This window comes from Dreissena polymorpha, chromosome 8 (assembly GCF_020536995.1).
Source record: "Dreissena polymorpha isolate Duluth1 chromosome 8, UMN_Dpol_1.0, whole genome shotgun sequence".
Lineage (NCBI taxonomy): Eukaryota > Metazoa > Mollusca > Bivalvia > Myida > Dreissenidae > Dreissena > Dreissena polymorpha.
Genome location: NC_068362.1, coordinates 32,448,067 through 32,467,222, shown reverse-complemented (window position 1 = coordinate 32,467,222; position 19,156 = coordinate 32,448,067). Strand labels below are relative to the sequence as shown.

The 19,156-nt window shown below is 35.2% G+C and overlaps 1 protein-coding gene across 1 annotated transcript in view; it reads right to left on the bottom strand.

Moving 5' to 3' along the window:
* The window catches only part of LOC127840428 (uncharacterized), a 74,589-nt gene extending 55,699 nt beyond the window's left edge, over positions 1-18,890 (bottom strand). The window contains exons 1-4 of the mRNA XM_052368845.1: positions 18,797-18,890; positions 16,474-16,661; positions 14,825-14,894; positions 13,569-13,678 (exon numbers count right to left, since the gene is read on the bottom strand). Coding sequence (XP_052224805.1) covers positions 13,569-13,678; positions 14,825-14,894; positions 16,474-16,661; positions 18,797-18,890 — 462 coding nt within the window. The remainder of the gene's footprint in view (positions 1-13,568; positions 13,679-14,824; positions 14,895-16,473; positions 16,662-18,796) is intronic.
* Between the last annotated feature and the right edge of the window lie 266 nt (positions 18,891-19,156).

Here is a 19,156-nt window from a genome sequence, read left to right as displayed (position 1 = left end):
TTGGTCATAAGCGGTAAGTGATTGTAAATCTAATGCTTGTTAACAGGGACCACAATGCATGCCGATTAAAATACATGTAAATTGTTGAAAACCCAAATTATCGTTGAGTGAAATTGTAATCATGCGCGGTATTGCATCAATATATAAATATTTTAATTTTTAAATTGTACATTTAAAAATTGGATATTTTTAAAATTGGAAGAAGAACCCTGCATTTAAATTTTAGAGTAGAGTTCTACATATATGAGCAGTAAATACAAATGCTGTAGCACCAACGCAGACATTTAACATCATTTTGCGTGGAAATTAAACAAAAATCTTGAGTCCATTCCTAAGACCCTATTCTTTCAGACCTGGGCGCTTTAACAACATTCTTGGGTAGGCCTTGAACTACACAGCATACTCAACTAAATTCACCTTTCATTTATTATGCCCATTTAATAGCCCATGACAACGTGCATATGCAGTGACTTATATGCTAAAAAATACCAACTATATTTGTCTGTTTCCTAAAAACAGTGACGTGTTTTTTCCAGAAATCTCACTAATTCCTTCAAAATGGTAACACATTCCAAACGTCTTATAAAATACAGGAAATACAGTTCCCTCTCTTTGATAGATTCCACATGAACTTTAAATGTCGTTCTGATTGGCCACTAATCAAAATAATTTTGTAATACTTAGCTGACCAATCAGAATAATAGTGACATTTCTCAAGCGTGATTTGCAGACACATGTATAAGAGTAGGCACATCTGATATTTACTGCACATTTTATTTCCAACAAATAATTACAACGCCAAATATCAGAAAATCATAATGAACCGGAAACATTCCTACGTGCAACTGGAACCCATGTAAATTCAAATAGTACTAAAATTTAGTTCAATAAGCAGGAAACAACAGTAAACAACAGGTAGAAGAAAATACATTGACTTAAATACCCATGTTCACAAACCTTTACAATTTATTTGAAACATATGTATTTCAGCGCGATTGGATCGAAATTGTAAGGCTTATTTGAACCGCCATCGAGTCCGTTTCCTTGGACTAAAACCAGTACTTGGTATATGTGGGGTAGATCGAAAGAACACTCCCGTAGTGGGATAGAAACCGTGACATTCCGGTCGCATTGCGGACACTATATCCACTACATAACGCCGACCTTTCCAATGTTTGCAAAATTGGGCATTACATTACAAAAATCATTTACTAGATGACACTCGCTCAAATGTTTTGTTTAAATAATGTATGTAAACATTTATAAATACATTTCTTAACACTCGAAATACAATAATGTTTAATAAAATGTATGAAGTTTCATTTAACCAAAGTTCTTGTGTTTTCATATTCTTAAAGGCACATGCTGTATAATAAAAAAACAAACAGCACTGCCTTAAAATGCACTAACACGAGATATCATTATATGCCCACAACATTCCATATCGTCTATGTACATAAGAATGTCAAAGCGTTCCATAAATGTCAAGTTCATAATTGATCTAGTATTCTTTATTTCAACTCTAACACATCTTCATCATATCTTAAACCTTTAATCATTATTAACGGTGTCATTAATAATATTATCATCATCATAATATCACATGCATAATAATCATCGTTATCGTCGTTCTTACAATGGAGATCATGATCAACATAATCATCAACAGCATCACTGTAATACATGAATAACTGCGATCCGTATCGCATACACAATCTAAAAGGTTTTACATATTTTTTTGCAAATGACTGGACCGATGGTAATTATATATATATATATTTACAGCTGCAACTCAAGCCACAACGTGTTTCTTCCGAACGTTGGATTTCCATCTGCGATGAAAATAACTTAAACATTATGGCGAGGCTAGCCGATGTGTTCACCGAGCCGGAAAGGACGAACTGGCTGAAGGCATGGCTAGCAATTGATATTTCGAAGTCTGGCCTAGAGCAGTTCGTGGAAAATGAGGCTAAAACTTTGCACGGCAATATATATAACGCTGTCTGGGCAAGTGTTCAAGCGCAAGTCTCGTGTACTGGCTGTCACATCGCAAACTTGCTGATATGCCATTCACAAGGAATATGCAATAAACGTGGAGCATATGGGTTACGCACATCAATGCATCACACCGCGTTGAAACAACCACAGCCATGTCCAGCTAATGTGTGTAATAAAGTTATTGACGCAATTGAAAAGCAACATAGATTTTTAAACCCGTCATGGAAAAATATAAAGGCGAATTACTGGACATCAAATCCGTGGGAAATAGCCAAGGCTTATTTACCTCCTGACGGTTATACTGAAAACATTTCGGTTCGAGATACAGACTTTAACGGAATAATCAGTTTATAATAAACTGCAAACACTTCGATAACAAGTTTTCGTTCCCCATAGCCCTGGGAAAAACACATCCGTCGTGTATTTTATCAAAGGTAAATATACTGTTGTCTCATTAAATGAATCTTATATTAAAGTTCCATTCAAATGCATAATAAAATGTAACTTTCCACTCTTGCCTTATTCCTTCAAGAAATTTGCATAAGTGCACTGATATCAACTGTATTTTCTTCAAAATAAAATGTATGTTCTCGGAGAAAGCAACCCGTGCTTTTGTTTTGTATTGTTATGTCAATGCAGTTCTTTCTACCCGCGCCATAGTGGAAAAATGTATTTTGTGACACTTCTATAATCTTATTTTTTTACAATATGTTAGTATGTATGTGTAGATAGATTTTAAGTGTGGTCTTTTCTTTGTATGACTGTGAAAGATACTTTAATTTAAACATAAAAAGTAACTAACATGTGTATTTGCACTAATGCATTATTATATTCTCTTTAAACCGTATTATATGTTTAAGTTTTATACATGGACGTTCTGAAAATATATGTTTATTCATGTAAGTACACGCTGGGATTCAGTACTTCAATAGGTTGTCGTTACAAATGAGCATTGTTTTATCAGGTGATACTTAACCTTCTTCATAATTTTAGGCTCGAGAACTTGGCAGAACTGTGCACCATTCCTCTTCATGCAAGGTCACCGACAAAGATCTCCAGGACATCTTCATAACACTGATTTCCCTGCTGACTGACACCCAATGTCTGGCACATTACCTTTCTGCGCGAGAGGCTGTGAGGAAACTAGCAAAGGTATTGGATAAACATTTGCGGTGAATAAAAGCCGTTTACGTAATTGCGATCATTATCGAACTTTGCATGAAGTGCGCGTTTTAATATTGAATATAGTTTACTGATTGTGTACGTTTTGTTATGGTATAATGGGTACATTTAAATGTATCGTTAATGTCGTATTTTTTATTTGCAATTGATCCCTTATATGCGATCATATTGTATTTATCATTATATCAGTCGGTGATAGCCTCTTATGATTTAAATGTATCATGTATACGTATATGAAGGCTTAGCAATGAGTTGTGCATGATTAATATGTAGGTAAAATCACGCTGTCCACATACTCGTATATATACATAAATATTCATGAAACATTATAAATGTACATGTTTGACCCAAACGCATGTTTAAAGATAGTTTTCGCTGTCCAGCTACAAACCGACGTTCTGAAGCTAACAACGGAGGAAATTGTTGATTTGTTAGAGTCTGCACAAGATAAACTAAAGACAGTTGAACACATAACAGAGGCGGCAATTGGTGCGATGCGAACTTACATTGAACACTGCAAAAGGATCTCAGCGCACACACGGACAAATGTAAACAGAAACTTAGTGAATACACGGGAAAATGTAAAAGGGAACTCGATAAACATTGTTGGAATACTACAGAATCGTACAAAATCGTACTACGAGAAATCGTGCAAAGGTATGTCTGACTTTAGATCGCACTGTAAATCACCGAACAATGAAGTCAACCTCAGTTATCGCAATATTCAGCATATGTGTGGAACTTGATAATATTTAACCATATTGACAATTATTTAATTGCATGTTCAATACCAAACCAATAATGTTATTGCAAATATGTATGTCAATTAGAAACAATTTTGCGATTGTGTTTGCAAAGATTTAACGATATGTTTGGGTTGAGTTAATATAGCAATATTAAATACATGTCATTAGTACTGCATGCAATTCAATGGAAGTGAGAATTAAGTATGAATTATTTTAACATAGTCATATAACTATGCCATATAATCGTTCAAACTGTCAAAATGCGATCAACACTGTTAACGATACAATTCAAAATGAATCAATGTTTAATACTACAAGATCATATTTAAATTTTTAGTAAGGCCTATAACATATCGAGAACATTCAAAGAGAGAAAATCATATGAAAAATAATAACATGTCCACTTAATTATTTATTTTCGCTATGTATTTACATAATAGGAACGTGTGACTAAAATAAATAATTCTTGACAGATTAGGTTTGGTTTCATAAATCTCATTAAACTCATGTCTAATCTGACGAGATGAAATACTATTTTGTAAAAGAGATCTGATTCAGATACCTCAACGTTGACTAAAAAACTACATTAAGCAATGTGCGTTTAAAAATACATTCCGTGGTATCTCTTTAGAATTTCGGCGACGTTTGATTGCCCAGTACAATGACGCTTCTAGAAATGTGCCTCTTTCCAATGTTGTATGCAGTATTGACAAGCGAATATTAGATATATATGCAACGCCAAACATACACCGAATTGAGATTAAAAAAGATGGGAAACGCGTAAAAAAGGAGGAAGCGCTAACAAACAAACAAATATTTTACACAGACGATGATCTAACCTGCGTATATACCTACAACGTAAACCCGGCACCGGTAAAACTACGTTTTCAGCTAAGTTGGTTCGTGACTGGTGCCATGGATATCAGGTTTCATCGACAACCCCCTGCGTAACTACAGCATTCAATGACGTGTCAACAATTCAAAAATTCAAATTTCTTTTTCTCATCACATCCAGAGATTCGAAAGGCCAGACAGATGTAACGCAGATGATAAAAAAGCATTTTATTGATAAAACGTTTTCCGAAGACGAACGAGCATATATGTACAAACTTTTCGTAAAAATAATAAACTCTGAAATCTGCCTCGTATTACGGGACGGGATAGATGAAAGGGTGTCTCCTGATAGCATAAACCTAACCGAATCTTCCATCACTGGATATCAGAACGATACACGTACGATACTTACAATATCTCGACCATCGAAGCTGGCTGATAAAGATTTCAAGAATTCTCATACTGACATATTATTAGAGATCCATGGGATACGCGATCCGTATGAATTTAGTGAAAATATACTTCGACGCTTAATTGACCAGGCGAAGAATCTAGAAGAAACTTCGAAAAAAATTCAGTCGTTGGTTAGATATAGTAAGATAGAATCGTTATCATCTCCACCAAAAGTGTACACGCTTGTCATATGTAATTGGGTAAATACGATTGTGGAGGAAGACAATTGGAAAGGTCCATCACGTTGTGCTCTTTATACTACTCTGATTGAAAGTCTTTGTAAAAAGGCTAACAATGCACTTGGTTATTTTAACGATTCACACCCGCCACCGGTGGACTGTTTTTCTTGAACAAGCTACTTCCAGGCAAACATTGAACACCTAGATAAACAAGCTGAAGTTGCTTGTAAATTGCTCCTCGCTTCTGATAGAAAATCACCTTATGTTTCCAATAAAATACCATTGTCCAGCTATTTTCCTCTGGACGATTTCACTGTATGTAAGTAATTTGCTGTTAAAGCAGGAATACTTACAAACATAAAAGATAACACTCGAACAGACAGCTCTATCTCGTTCGTTGACAAAACTGTGCTGAACTTTTTCGCAGCATACCATATCGCCTGCAATCCATACGTATTTGGTGTCGAGGTATCCAGTTATCTTGAACGTAACAATACATCATATCGCGATATATCGCATGTTCTCATATTTTTGTGTGGGATGAACATCTCCGCTGCGAATAAACTGTCGGCTTTGATCAATCAATGTGACATCAGCCATTGCTAGTATAAGAATGGGTCACACAATCCTTGTGAGTTTCAGCGCATCATTGAGTCAGGAATCAGAGAGGCAACAGCCAACAATCAGGATGCCATACAGATGAAACTCAGTCAATTTTATATTGATGAAATCAACATAAGAGATTTAAATAATATATGGTCTTCTAACACGATCGATGCCCAGAGATTATTTGTAAAGATTTCAACGAGTGACTTCTGGAGTTCATCTGAAGGTTGCAAGTCTACATCTCATTATGACTTTAACCTGTCATCCTGCCACAGCTTGAAGAAATTGGTTCTTTGGGGATGGGGCATATGGTTAAGAGGTAACAGAAACGATTATTTACCTTTTCTCATCACTTCAATCGAATGAATTTTAATATTACAATATCACATGTTATGATTTATTGATATGGGTTTCAGTCTTATAGATAGTGTATACGATGTATGTTTATTACTTATATTCCGCAGCTGGAGTTTCACGTCTTTATATTATATGAAGCACGTGTACTTTTCGTTTATTGAAATAGCGGTATATTGCAAGGCTTCAGTTAAAACGTTTATGTTTTCGTGTTCTTAAAGGCGCAGTCCGTCGAACAGAACAGTTAAAAGTAGAGCTGTAACGATTCGCGTTTCGATGCATCGAAAAACCGGTTCAACGCCGCCGATTCGATTTCGATACCAATACGGCCAATTTCGATTCGATTCACTGCAATCCCGATTGATCCGCATTTTGAACCTTACTTTCCAAAACCGACGTCCAAATTTTTCTGTTATTTGTAATACGTATTGTGATTGGCCAATAGCCAATATAGAATCCAATGAATGAATGAATAACATGCTGAGTATTGCATCAGCCGGTAAAATGGCTTCTTCAACCGCGCTGAAAGACGCACCGTCAAAATTAAAATCATAAGTATGGGAACATTTTGGGTTTCGCGAAGGTTTCGATGCAATGGCAACTGTCAAATAGTGTTTTGTTGACGCAAGTTACCCTAAATCTGCAAACACCACACGTTTGAGGAAACATTTGTAGAGAAAACACTCAGGTTGCTATTTCAGATGTGATAAATTTTTCGTTTTATGTTATTTAAGAATGACGCAACAGGAAGTTTTGCTCAATAAATTTGTTACAATGTTGCGTGTTTAAATTTTAAATTGTATTTCAAAAATTAAACACTTTAAATGTACAACATAATAAGTTAATAACAAATACCAAACATATAAATTCATGCCCTGGACAAATCAAACATAAAATAGTTTGCAAAATAAGCAGGAAATAGTTTAATTTGATTTGAATAGAAAATAATCGAATCGGACCATTTGGTATCGAAATCGAATCGTTATTTTTAAAAGATCTGGACGTTTGCCACTGACAAGGGACTCGTAGTTTTATACAATACAATTATCATTATCTTAAAAGACCGGAGCCTCTACAAGCAAAACACATTAAACTATAAATAACAATGTATGTATGGATCTTTGCAAAACTAATTACACCATGCATAATTTTAATTCTAGACCATGATAATAATACTATTACTAAAATCCTATGAATATAATACACGTTTGTTTGGAGCTATCGAAACGAATCGTTGAACAAGTAGTATACTTTTACCAACTTTATTTATGATTATTAATTGAAAGAACAAATATTTGTCACATTATTTAAAAACAAAATCAGTATTTTTTCTGTTTTCATATGATGAATACGTCCTTTTTTTCCTTTTTATACTCTATGATAAAGTTAAAATGGCCACTTTGACGAGCGGTTAACAAGTCCTCTTACTATGTTTGTTAGTGTTATATATTGAACTATGCTGTGTTCTAATACAGATACAGCCAGATCGACCACATCATAATTTCCGGTATGGATTGTTCTTAACATTACAGATCCAGCCCAGTGTGTAGACCCACCTTCGATACTGTCATCAATAGAAAACATTTACTTGGCTAGCGTCAAATGTTCCTCTTTCGGTCTACGTAGCCTGTTAAGTTCTATGCTAAGACTCGATCATGAGGTGAAGTGTTGGCTGGACGACTGTGTCAAAACATCGTTTGTAGAGGGTTCAAACATATTTACAAACTTAATAATAACGACGAGTAAAAACAATACATTAAACATTATTTGTGTTCGGAACGACAGCCCCGGTATGTGGGAGGCTCTCCATGGTCTGAATATTAAGAGTTTGAGTCTGGGTGATAAGGACGGATGTTTTACATTCGATGTGAATCATGTTCAGTTTGTGTGTGTTTTTTTTCTATCATCGCTCACACATTTAGAAACGCTTTGTATTGAGAATGATTATGATGTGTTCAGTCAGCGGCACGGTTACCATGGTCTGAATATCAAGAGTCTGAGTCTCAGTGGTGTGTGTGAAGGTTTGACAGTGAATCGTGTAGAGTCGTTGACACAGCTCACAAAGCTGGACACACTTAAGATTACAGTGTTTGAAGACAATACAAGTCTGTGGGAGGTTCTCTTCGGTCGTTATATCAAGAGCCTGAGTCTGATTGATACGTATGAAGATTCGGGCTTGAACCATAAATAATTGTTTTTGCAGTTTCTATCATCGCTCGCAAAACTAGAACCGCTTAGTATTGAGGTAAAAGATGTCATTCCTGGTTTGTGGGAAGCTCTCAGTGGTCTTAATATCAAGGGTGTGAGTATGATTGATAAGTCTGGAGGTTTGAGAAGGATTCTTTCAAACTCGTCGTCGCAGTTTCTATGCCTATCTTTGCTCACAAATCAGGAAACGCTTAGTATTTGTGTTTATGAAGACAGTCCCGGTCTGTGGGAGGCTCTCCGTGGTCTAAAAATTAGGAGTTTGAGTCTGAGTCATAAGAGTGATGGTTTGGAAGTGAATCATGAAGAATCGTTTTCGCAGTCTCTATCATCGCTCACGCAGCTTAAAACGCTCACAATATATGTGTTTACTTCAATCAATCTGCAGCTACCTTAATCATTGGAGTTTTTTAATATCTACTGTCATACATTGGATCCATCGAAATTACACGACCTTATGAATACGATGGCTTCATGTACTCACAAAGTTGAGAGTAGGCTGGAATTCATATGTACTAGTTATGCGCGAATGAAGGACTACATTGAAATCAAACAGAAACTGAAGAATGTTATAGTGATACGATTCCGAATATACGACAATGCGCTGGGATCCGATAAGTGGTCTCATATGCGTGGTATTGGTGTTGTTAATGACGATGATCATTTTTACGATGACAGCGTTGACAATAAGGAGTATAACTATTTCCTTCAGAATAGTTCTCATGACGCCATCAATCGAATTTAAATGCAACTTCAGATACTTTCAGCTTCAAGTTCGACTTCATGAATCAACGCATGCGAGGTTTATGATGATGATATCAACGCATGCATTACTAATGTAGGCAACAATTGTTGATATTGTGTAAATATAAAGAATACAGGGAACATCTAAAATATAAGTCGCCAGATGAATTCGTTTATATTAAACATTGCATTACGATGTATAAGTATTTTATCAGTGTTAAATTACAACGTGTAAAATATACTATTTTATTATTTTTTCCAACATAATTTTAGTTTTATTTATTGTTTATCTTACAGGCTAGTAAATGATAAATGTTTGTATTATGTATTCCACCAATATTTTTAAGAAATACATTTTAGTAATAAATGTAATACTTCAAAATAACATCATTTCATTCCTAAATAGTAAACTGTAATGACATCGTATTCATTCATATAAATCAAAGAACGATATTACTTCACGTTAGCTGCTTTAGGCACAAGTCACATGTTGCCTGCACGAATAGTTAAACAAAATAATTATTTGTTTATATAGTTTACGTTTTATTTTAGTGTATGTGATTGTAAATACATTCGTTTGTTTCAAACATAAAACATAAAATAGAATAAAACATTGTTGTTTAGTACGCTTCTATGTGTGTGCATCTAGATCCAATGTATAGATTGCGAACAATCTCTAGAATTAATATATAGAGTGAGTTTATTATAAATATAAATGGTATGACTCCGACCACAAACCGCGTGTTGAGTTACGACTCACCATATTCTTATATATGTCAAATTTGATAAAGGAATCAAACTGCGCGTCATATTAACATTCATTAAATACTACTATGTTTTTATTTGCTATATAAATCAAACTGCGTTTTGTTTTTGAAGCCATTATATATACTAATAAGTGTTGCTTATATAACACGAACCGTTGTTTTTGTTTGAATTCACCATAAACCTATACATGTATGTGTTGTTTATGTGTTTGGCTACATAAATCAAACTGAGTGTCGTGTAAGAACTCACTATGATACTATGTGTTAATTGTTTATATCAATCACAACGATTGTTGAATTAGAATATGTCATATTTCAGTATGCTTGTAATTGCCTTTATAATCAAATCGCATGTCATGTTACAATTTATTTTATACTATCAATCGTTAATTTCAATATAGAAATCAACCGCGTGTCGTACAGTACTATGTGTTAATTATGCTATAGAAAAAAACAACGTTTGTGTTAGAACTCATCATGAAAAACTATGTTAATTTGGCAATATAAATCAAACCGCATGTCAAGTTAGACTACATCATAAAGCAATAAGCGTAAGGTTTGGGGTTTAACCCTAAATGCTTTGGATTGACCAATCGTGGACAGGGGCCCACATGTTTACTCACGGTTTGGGTTTGTTGTGTATGTGATCGACTTGTCAATTACATGTGTCATATTGTTTAACATATGGCTTCTTGCAAATGAACAAATGAAACAGGCTATATGTTTCTATCTGCTGATACTTTAATGAAATATATATGCTATGTTCTTCTTTCTACTCATGATTGGTATGATAATTACGATAAATCAATACAATAAAATTAGTGCAGATACGTTGTCGTTTTTATTTTTGTGTATTAATTGTTGTTATGATAATTGATGGTTGTGATCACATTGATTACGATATAATAATTTCGATTTGTTGAAAGTCATGATGATGATGATGATGATGATGATTACGAAGATGGCACTAACCAGGAGAAAGCAGAGTAGAAGGAAAATAGGGGTTATGATGATGTTAAATTTTTTATGATGATGATGTTGCTGTTTTTTATGATGATGACGATAACTACGATGCTATTGCTGCTGCTGCTGCTGCTGCTGATGATGATGATGATGATGATGATGACGACGATGATGATGATGATGATGATGACGACGATGATGATGATAATGATGATGATGATGGGCTGCCCCCGAATATAGCAGAGAAGTTGCATAGGTATGTTATTGCGTACATGATTTTATGCAGATTTAAAGTGAAATATGACACAAAAATGCATTTGGAAAAGATATATGAACTTAGAAAGTATTCTCTATGAATTACTAAATAATTAAGCAACATGGGTGCAATGGACATCTGCATAAAACATTTCATGAAAATTAGTATCGTTTGAATGCTACGCTTTTTAGTAGTTAAAGTTATTAATATTACATAGATTTACTATATATGTCTGACGTCACTTTAGAACAACTCTTTGTACGACAACAATTTTGAACCCGTTTAATTATCAAATATAAAACAGAGTCAATGACACTTTATTAAGTGACCAAACCAATTTAAAGACGTATGGAAAGATTATTTGAGAATTAAATGGCCGCCATCGTGAGGACCGACACAAATCCGACACTTGCTAGTTAGATAAATCGAAACAGCACTCGGTCTAAATATATTGGCAATATATTCAGTTTAAAATAATAAGTCAACGATCAGTGCACTCCCCATAATATTGTGATTACTTACAACCTAATGTGTTGTAAACGGTGGCAATCTTATTAAAATGTGTACTTAGTATAATTATCAGGAATAGTGTAACACTTTTGTGTACACTCTACACACTGTCTACTCGTTAAGCCGTCAAAATTGTATCATATTTTTATCAATACGTGTAATTATGTATTGTCACACAATCCGCTTATCTCATATTCATCAAATTGATCCCGGTGGTGGATGTAGGCATGATAGAAGAAACGATACACTCGGCGACACACCGAGTACAGCTTGGAAACTGTTTACTCCTTGATACCTACCTTGGGGAAAGACATAACCATGGTTAAGCTGTGTTACAATAAAATAAAGTAAACCTTAAGTATGACAACTTATCATTGTTATAAATCATTACTTAATCATGTCATGCTCAATGCATGAAACGAAATTCCAAAACACAACTAACTAGTCCTTTTGCTTTCATATATAAATCCTTTATAAACAAGAAGCACAACAATATTTTTTTTCAAAAAAGTGAGCAAAATGCCCACACCGTTTTGTCACATGAACATGTAGGACATCACTTGGCAGCTTTACTGAATGTTACAATCGCTTCAGAAATGTTTTATAAATGGGCTCAAAAAACTAATAGCAGTTTAAATGGCAGAAGCGCTCTTGGTTTAGTTAAAGGGACAATACATCCGGAATAAGTAGATCAATGGATGCGGAAATTGTATTTTTTAAAAATCTACAGTTCAAGATGATAAAACATTTCAAGTTTCAAGTTCGCTTGAGATATGAAGATGTGAAAAGTTTGCTGTTAAATGAGTGGATCACTGCCGATGAAAATTGTGGACTTCACATATTAAGTCCAACCTGTCACATGAGTATAGCGGCAGTCTTGCTATCGCGGTCAGGCTAGATTTACCCCGACGAAAATCATTCTATATTACACCTAAGTATTACGGTCATCTGGTTTAAGCGACCAAAGGCTAAAATATTTCACTCAAAAAGACATTTTCCACCTGTGTTAAGCGGTCACGAGGTAGTCATTGCGAGTCGCGAAAAGTAAACACTCATATCAACCTGCTTTGCTGTCTCACATCAGACACCAAAGCGTCTATTGTGCTTCTTTTTTGCGTCTTGAGAATCTAATAGCTGTAACTTCCTTTGATTTGAGTAATATGGTCTACTGTTAGAAAACAAATACAAGTATGTGTGGTTGCTAAACTCGGATTTTTAGTGGCCGAAGTCAACACGACATAGCATAATAGCGTCATAAAATCAATAGATCTGTATTGCTGAGAAGATGTCTACAACAATACTCAGCCAGCGAGTGTTGGTATAAGCATGCGATAAAAATATGTTCGATCGTCTATTTTGGCAAAATAGATTGGAATAGCAACTTTTATATTAAAAAGATGGTTTTGATTCAAAATGGTGGTATGTGGTTTGCAAATCTTAGTAATAAACAATTTACTTTCCTAAGATAAATAGTGCTAAGCTTGTGTGGTTGTTTGATTTAAAATCCTGAAGGCTGACGTCGATCAGTGTGGAACTACTCTACCGGCAAGTTATAATAAGAAGAATAAATACCACCATAAAGGAAAGAGAGTTACCTCCCCAATATATCCCTGTTCCTGCTCCAACTCCTAGGGATAACTCTGGTGTCCATCCCAACAAAGCGTTTTATTCGCATCCTGCTTTACTTAATGAACGCTATAGACTCGCATCTCTGTTCCCAACAAGCCGACTTCCAAAAGGAAAAACAAACGTGCAATGAACAGATCGCAACCTTGCGCCTCATTCTGAACCAGCCCCAAGAGTTGAATTCATCAACTTCATCGATTATGAGGTGGAAATTGACAACGTTGCCCGGCAATCCATCTGGGAACAACCGAGACACTACGGAAAGCCACCAATATCATCAGGAAGTCTCATGTAGAGATGCCCCTCAAAATGATTCATGTCAGACAGCTCACTGACGGCTTTGAAGTAAGGACCCCAGAGAGACATAGCTTCTTACTCTCGCATTCATTGCTGGTAAAAGACTGCGTCATGACGACCTCAAAGGATCACAAGCAAAACGGAATTGTGTGCTCACTTTGGAAGCTGTTGGATGACCTTGACTTTGCCGAAGATCTGACTCTTTTCTCCAACTCTATAAGAATAATAATAATAAAAATAATAATAATAATAATAATAATAATAATAATAATAATAATAATAATAATAATAATAATAATAATAATAATAATAAAAATAATTTAATTTGTGCACATAACATAACAAAACAATCACACAGTCACATTTTTAACAATTCAGATATATCACAGATAGTCTACATCAGATCTTTTAAAACACATATATATATATATATATATAGTTCAAACTCTATCACATTTTATCACATCTATTTGTCGATATTACATTATCTTTAATTATAGAAACATAAGAGCACTGGATTTCCCGTAAAGCTTTGACGATAAATCGTACAAAACTTATTTCCAACGGGGTTCAAAGCGGTCACATGTAGATCTAAGTGATTCAAAAACATGCCATAAATTCGACAAATATAATGAAATAAAGTGACAACGGTCTTTCAATGTCATAGTATAGTATAAATAAAATAATTATTATAGTTGAAAAAGAGAACAAGACGTTTGATGATGAAATTGACAGGATTGCACAAACACAGTTTAAAAATATATTATAATATGGTATACAGTTTAAAAATGTATTGCAATATGGTTTACATCTCTAAAATATGATAAAAAGCTTATAATAAAGATATTCTCGTTTCTCAACTATTTCCATTTCTGCTAATAAATGCTTTTTAACTAGTTTTTTGAACGTTTTCTTAGAGTTTGTACAACGTATATTTTGTGGCAAGTTATTCCAGTCTTTTACGCATAGCAACAGATGCAGGAAATGGCTTACATCGCTGCGTAAAGTTCAGCTAGACTGGGCTTCACAGTGAACAGAATGCAAAGCAAGAGCATCGAAAGACACACCAATCATAGCCGAAGGTAAGTCGCTGGAAAGCTTCACCTATCTCTGAAGCATCCTGGATAAACGTGGAGGAACGGATGCAGACGTCAGAACCCATATCGATGAAGCTCTTAAATACCATTGTAAAGCCAGTACTGCTTTAGGAAGCAGAGACTTGAAGCCAATCCAGGCCTAAATCAACATCAAGATCCCCTGGATAGAACAGATACCAACGAAGCTTTATGGGAAATAACAAAGCAGCAGCCCAAGCAGAAAACGTCCTCCTGAGACGGTGAGGATTGATATGCCTCGTCGTTAAGAAGCTTGTATACAATACAATAAGGCAATATCTAGCAAAGAGCCACCCTTGGGAAGATGAAGAGAGGCTGGCCAAGAAACACATGAATGCATATGCCGAGAAGATGAAGAAAATTTCGGAATAGCTGGAGACACACCTAGAAACTGGAAGAAGCTGGTCAGCGGCCTGTTTCAGACAGGACCACTTGCAAAGATGAAAGGTATAACCAACACAAACGTTCTTGGTATAGCTGTTTTATTTGTACTAATGGCGCATAAATGGCTGCTTGGTTACTTGTGGTAAGTGCCAGTGACTAACAACTGCCATACTTGAGTCAGCGGTAGGGGCGAATATCAGAATGCTTGTAGTGATCATTGTATGACCAATATCCATATGAGTTTATGTAGCTAGGCTTGGAGATTAAACCCAGGACCCTCCTTTTGAAGTAAGGCGCATTATCAACTGAGCTAGCTAGTCCGTTTGTCCCATTTTAAAACATGTTTAGCTCTGTTGAGATTCATATGCAGTCGACAGGAAATATTGGTTCACGTTGAAGACGTTTATCCGACCTGCACTTCAATTTGAATTAACTGTTAATAACATAACAAAAGCTGCAATTTTCGTTTAATTAACTTTTCGACAACATAACAACAGCATCAACTAACAAACAGAAACCAATATAACAGGTTTCCTAATAAAGCATCCGTGTTTGCTTCGGTACAAAATAGGTTTCCTAATAAAGCATCCGTGTTTGCTTCAATTCAAGTGTGTTTAACCTTTTTGTACCTAAATTTGCTTAGAAACAAAGTCTGCTCATTTATATAATTAACAATACATATAAAATGCCTACAATGCCATTTCTTTAAACTACCCGGTAATGAAATACGCAACAATGAAGCACAAGTCAGTTATTTTAGATAGTGAAATATCCACTGCTTAAACATAAACAAAACAGTTTCTTCAGCAACAGATATAGTCATAACTAAAGCATACACCATATTGTGTGAGTGCCAAATTGACGGTTTGTTCGGCTTTTGAAGCATGTATAGGTAAAGAATAACACAGTTAGATAAGATCCGTTAAATATTCAAGGTAAATCTTATATTAAGAGTTTTAACGTACTCACTCAAGGAAACGAGTAGGCTCCTAAGTTGTTTCCAAAGGAAAACCTTTTTTCTGTTCAAGAAATATTCACATTACAGTTGAAGCATGCGTCAAATCATTTCGCGTCTACTGAAGATACTCAACTACGAAGCAGTGTCTGTATAACAAACTTAAATATTCACAGCCACAGCATAATTAGTCACTGCCTTATATAGCAACTGAAACGTTCGCGGCCAGTGAATCACCGTCTTTATTCCGAATTTTACGTGTATGCGCGAATGATGTCCTTGATAGGTGCCCGGCATACGGGACACTTGGCACCGCGGTCCATCAAGTGTCGCCCGCACGGGAAGCAGACACACATGTGACCGCACTGGTACAGCACGGAGTCGCTGTAATTGTCGAGGCAGATCAGACAGTGTGTGTTGTTCACGGGGCGGGACAGAGCTGCGGTTGCCGTGGGAACTTTTCCTGCAGTTCCGTCGATGGCACATCCTAATAAAAGTACAAATAATTCATCAAAACGTTTAATAATGATCAACTCTCAATAAGGTTAAGTTTATTTAAAAAAAATATATAAAAAGAGGACCTTGAGGGACCTCGGTCACTGACCTGAGACCAGAAGGAACTGAATTGCTTTGATAAACTTTTGTGAGTTTCCATAACCATTTTATAAATCAGCACATATATCATTTGAACAAAATGTCCTGGCTGGTATTCATAAAGCCCCTAAGGCAAATCATTACATAAGCTGGATTGAAGGTGCAATTTTAAAATTCAATTTTCTAATGAAATGCTTATGATTTCAATTGTGTAATGCAAAAATACTGTTATTCTAGGCAAAATTTACGTACATAAACCAATTAAATGAACAAAAGCACCGAAATGAAAGAGCAAAACAGGATTTTTTAATTATTAAAGGAATTTTCTTGTGTTTACCATAAAGAGCTTTATGAATACCAGCCCTGAGAAAGTTTAATGCTTGAAATGGGAAAAAATAGATTTTTGAGAGTGTTATCAATATTGCACTCAAGACTTATCAGAAAAACGGTCTAGCCTTCCAAAGAGGCCAATTTTGAATCAATACATTATTTTAAACAAATCATAGAACCACCAAAAGAGATGCATGCCACTAAATTCTTAACCAATGGGCCTTGCTTTTCAGAGATAAATATTTAGTTTTCGCGATTTATCTATAAGGAAAACAAGTAACCAGATAACATTGACCCCAGGGTCATAATTTGACCGGACCTAGTAAATGACATCATATGATGTTGTATGCTGAATATTACACTTCCCGGCATGGTCGTTTAAGATAAGATTTTTTTCATTTCATTTTGCTTTTTTGCCATTTTAATTCGCTATATAAGTTTATATGAATCATGTGATCCCTGGTGAGAATCCACAGGCATTATTTGAACAAAATTATTAGCAGACCACATGACAATATAACACACCCATTAATAAACCCCTAACATTTGTAGTTTCAGAGAAGAGTTTTGAAGTTTAATATTATTAAAATCATGTTCTTCCTCTGGTAACATATGTATAAAATATACCAGAATGCTTTAAACAACTTTTTTACGATGGTCACCCAAGGATCATCCATGTCAAATTTTAATTAAATCTGTAACAGAAGATGTAATTTTTAATGAAAAACAAAAACTAACACACGCACATACTAATATACAAAAACTATTTTAAAGGCTTCCTGAAAGAACAATGTGCTTAGGTAAGCTTACAACATAGAACATTGTCCGTCAAATGTGTAGGAACTGCTGGAGTTATATATAAAGTGTACACAGTCGTTATCACACGTTTAACATTTTATAAGATTTTATGTTTAAATGGAAATAATGAAGATGGACACCATTAGATCGTATTTGGTTCCTGGCCCCAAAACACTTAAATTTGAAAACGATTTTCACACTAATTGTGACAGTGACCTTGTTCTTTGGCCAAGTGACAACAATTTCAATAGGGATCATTTACTGTCCAAGGCCTATGCACATGTGAAGTATCAAGCCAATCAGTCGATTCGTTAACGAGTTATTGATCGAAAACGATTTTCACACTTATTGTGACAGTAACCTTGGCCTTTAACCTAGTAACCCCACTTTTAATAGGGGTCACCTACTGTCCATAGCCAATGCACATGTGAAATATCAAGCCAATCGGTCCATTCCTTAACGAATTATTGATCGGAAACTAAGTGGTCTACCGACAGAACGACAGACAGACCGACCGATGAACTGACAGACCCACCGACATCCAGCAAAACAATATACCCCCTCTTTTTCGAAAGGAGGCATAACAAATTGTTGTTTTCACTAAAACTGAGTTGCTGTCACTAAAACTTGGAAATTATTGTGCTTTTAATGGCTAACATATACTTATAATTGAGTAGAAAAGTGTTGTAAATATTACACATATTTTTCAACTTAACAGCTGGAGAGGGTGACGAAATAGAGATTGGCATTTATTAATGTGTTGCTGTTGAAATCACTTTGGAACTTTTGGCAGTCATGTGGAAAAATTGTTCTGTTTGATATTAGGAAAGGGGACGATTTCTGGCCCAATATATGACTAAAACACAATAGATGTGTAAAGAAACATATGTCACTACGCACCAAATGCAGCTGCGATGCCAGCAGCCACTTCCAGTCGGATTAAGCTCTGGATGTCCATCTGAAGGTCAAAAGTGATCTTCATCATGTTCTTCATCTGTAGGAATTGGGCTTCAGGGCCGATATCTCTCTACTTAGGTGCAGGTTAGTCTGTAAGAAGAATTTATTAAATAGTTGAGTTTTACTTTATTTATATTTGTTGGCTGGTTACAGTTGTTAGTGCGATACGAAAAGTCTCACATATTTTAGTGCCTTGTGTGAATCATATAGTATACTTCACATCGGTTCAACGTCTCATGCGAAAGACGAGTTAGCGTTCAGCCTTCATCCGCCTTTATTTACCTAAACATTACTGTCTTAACT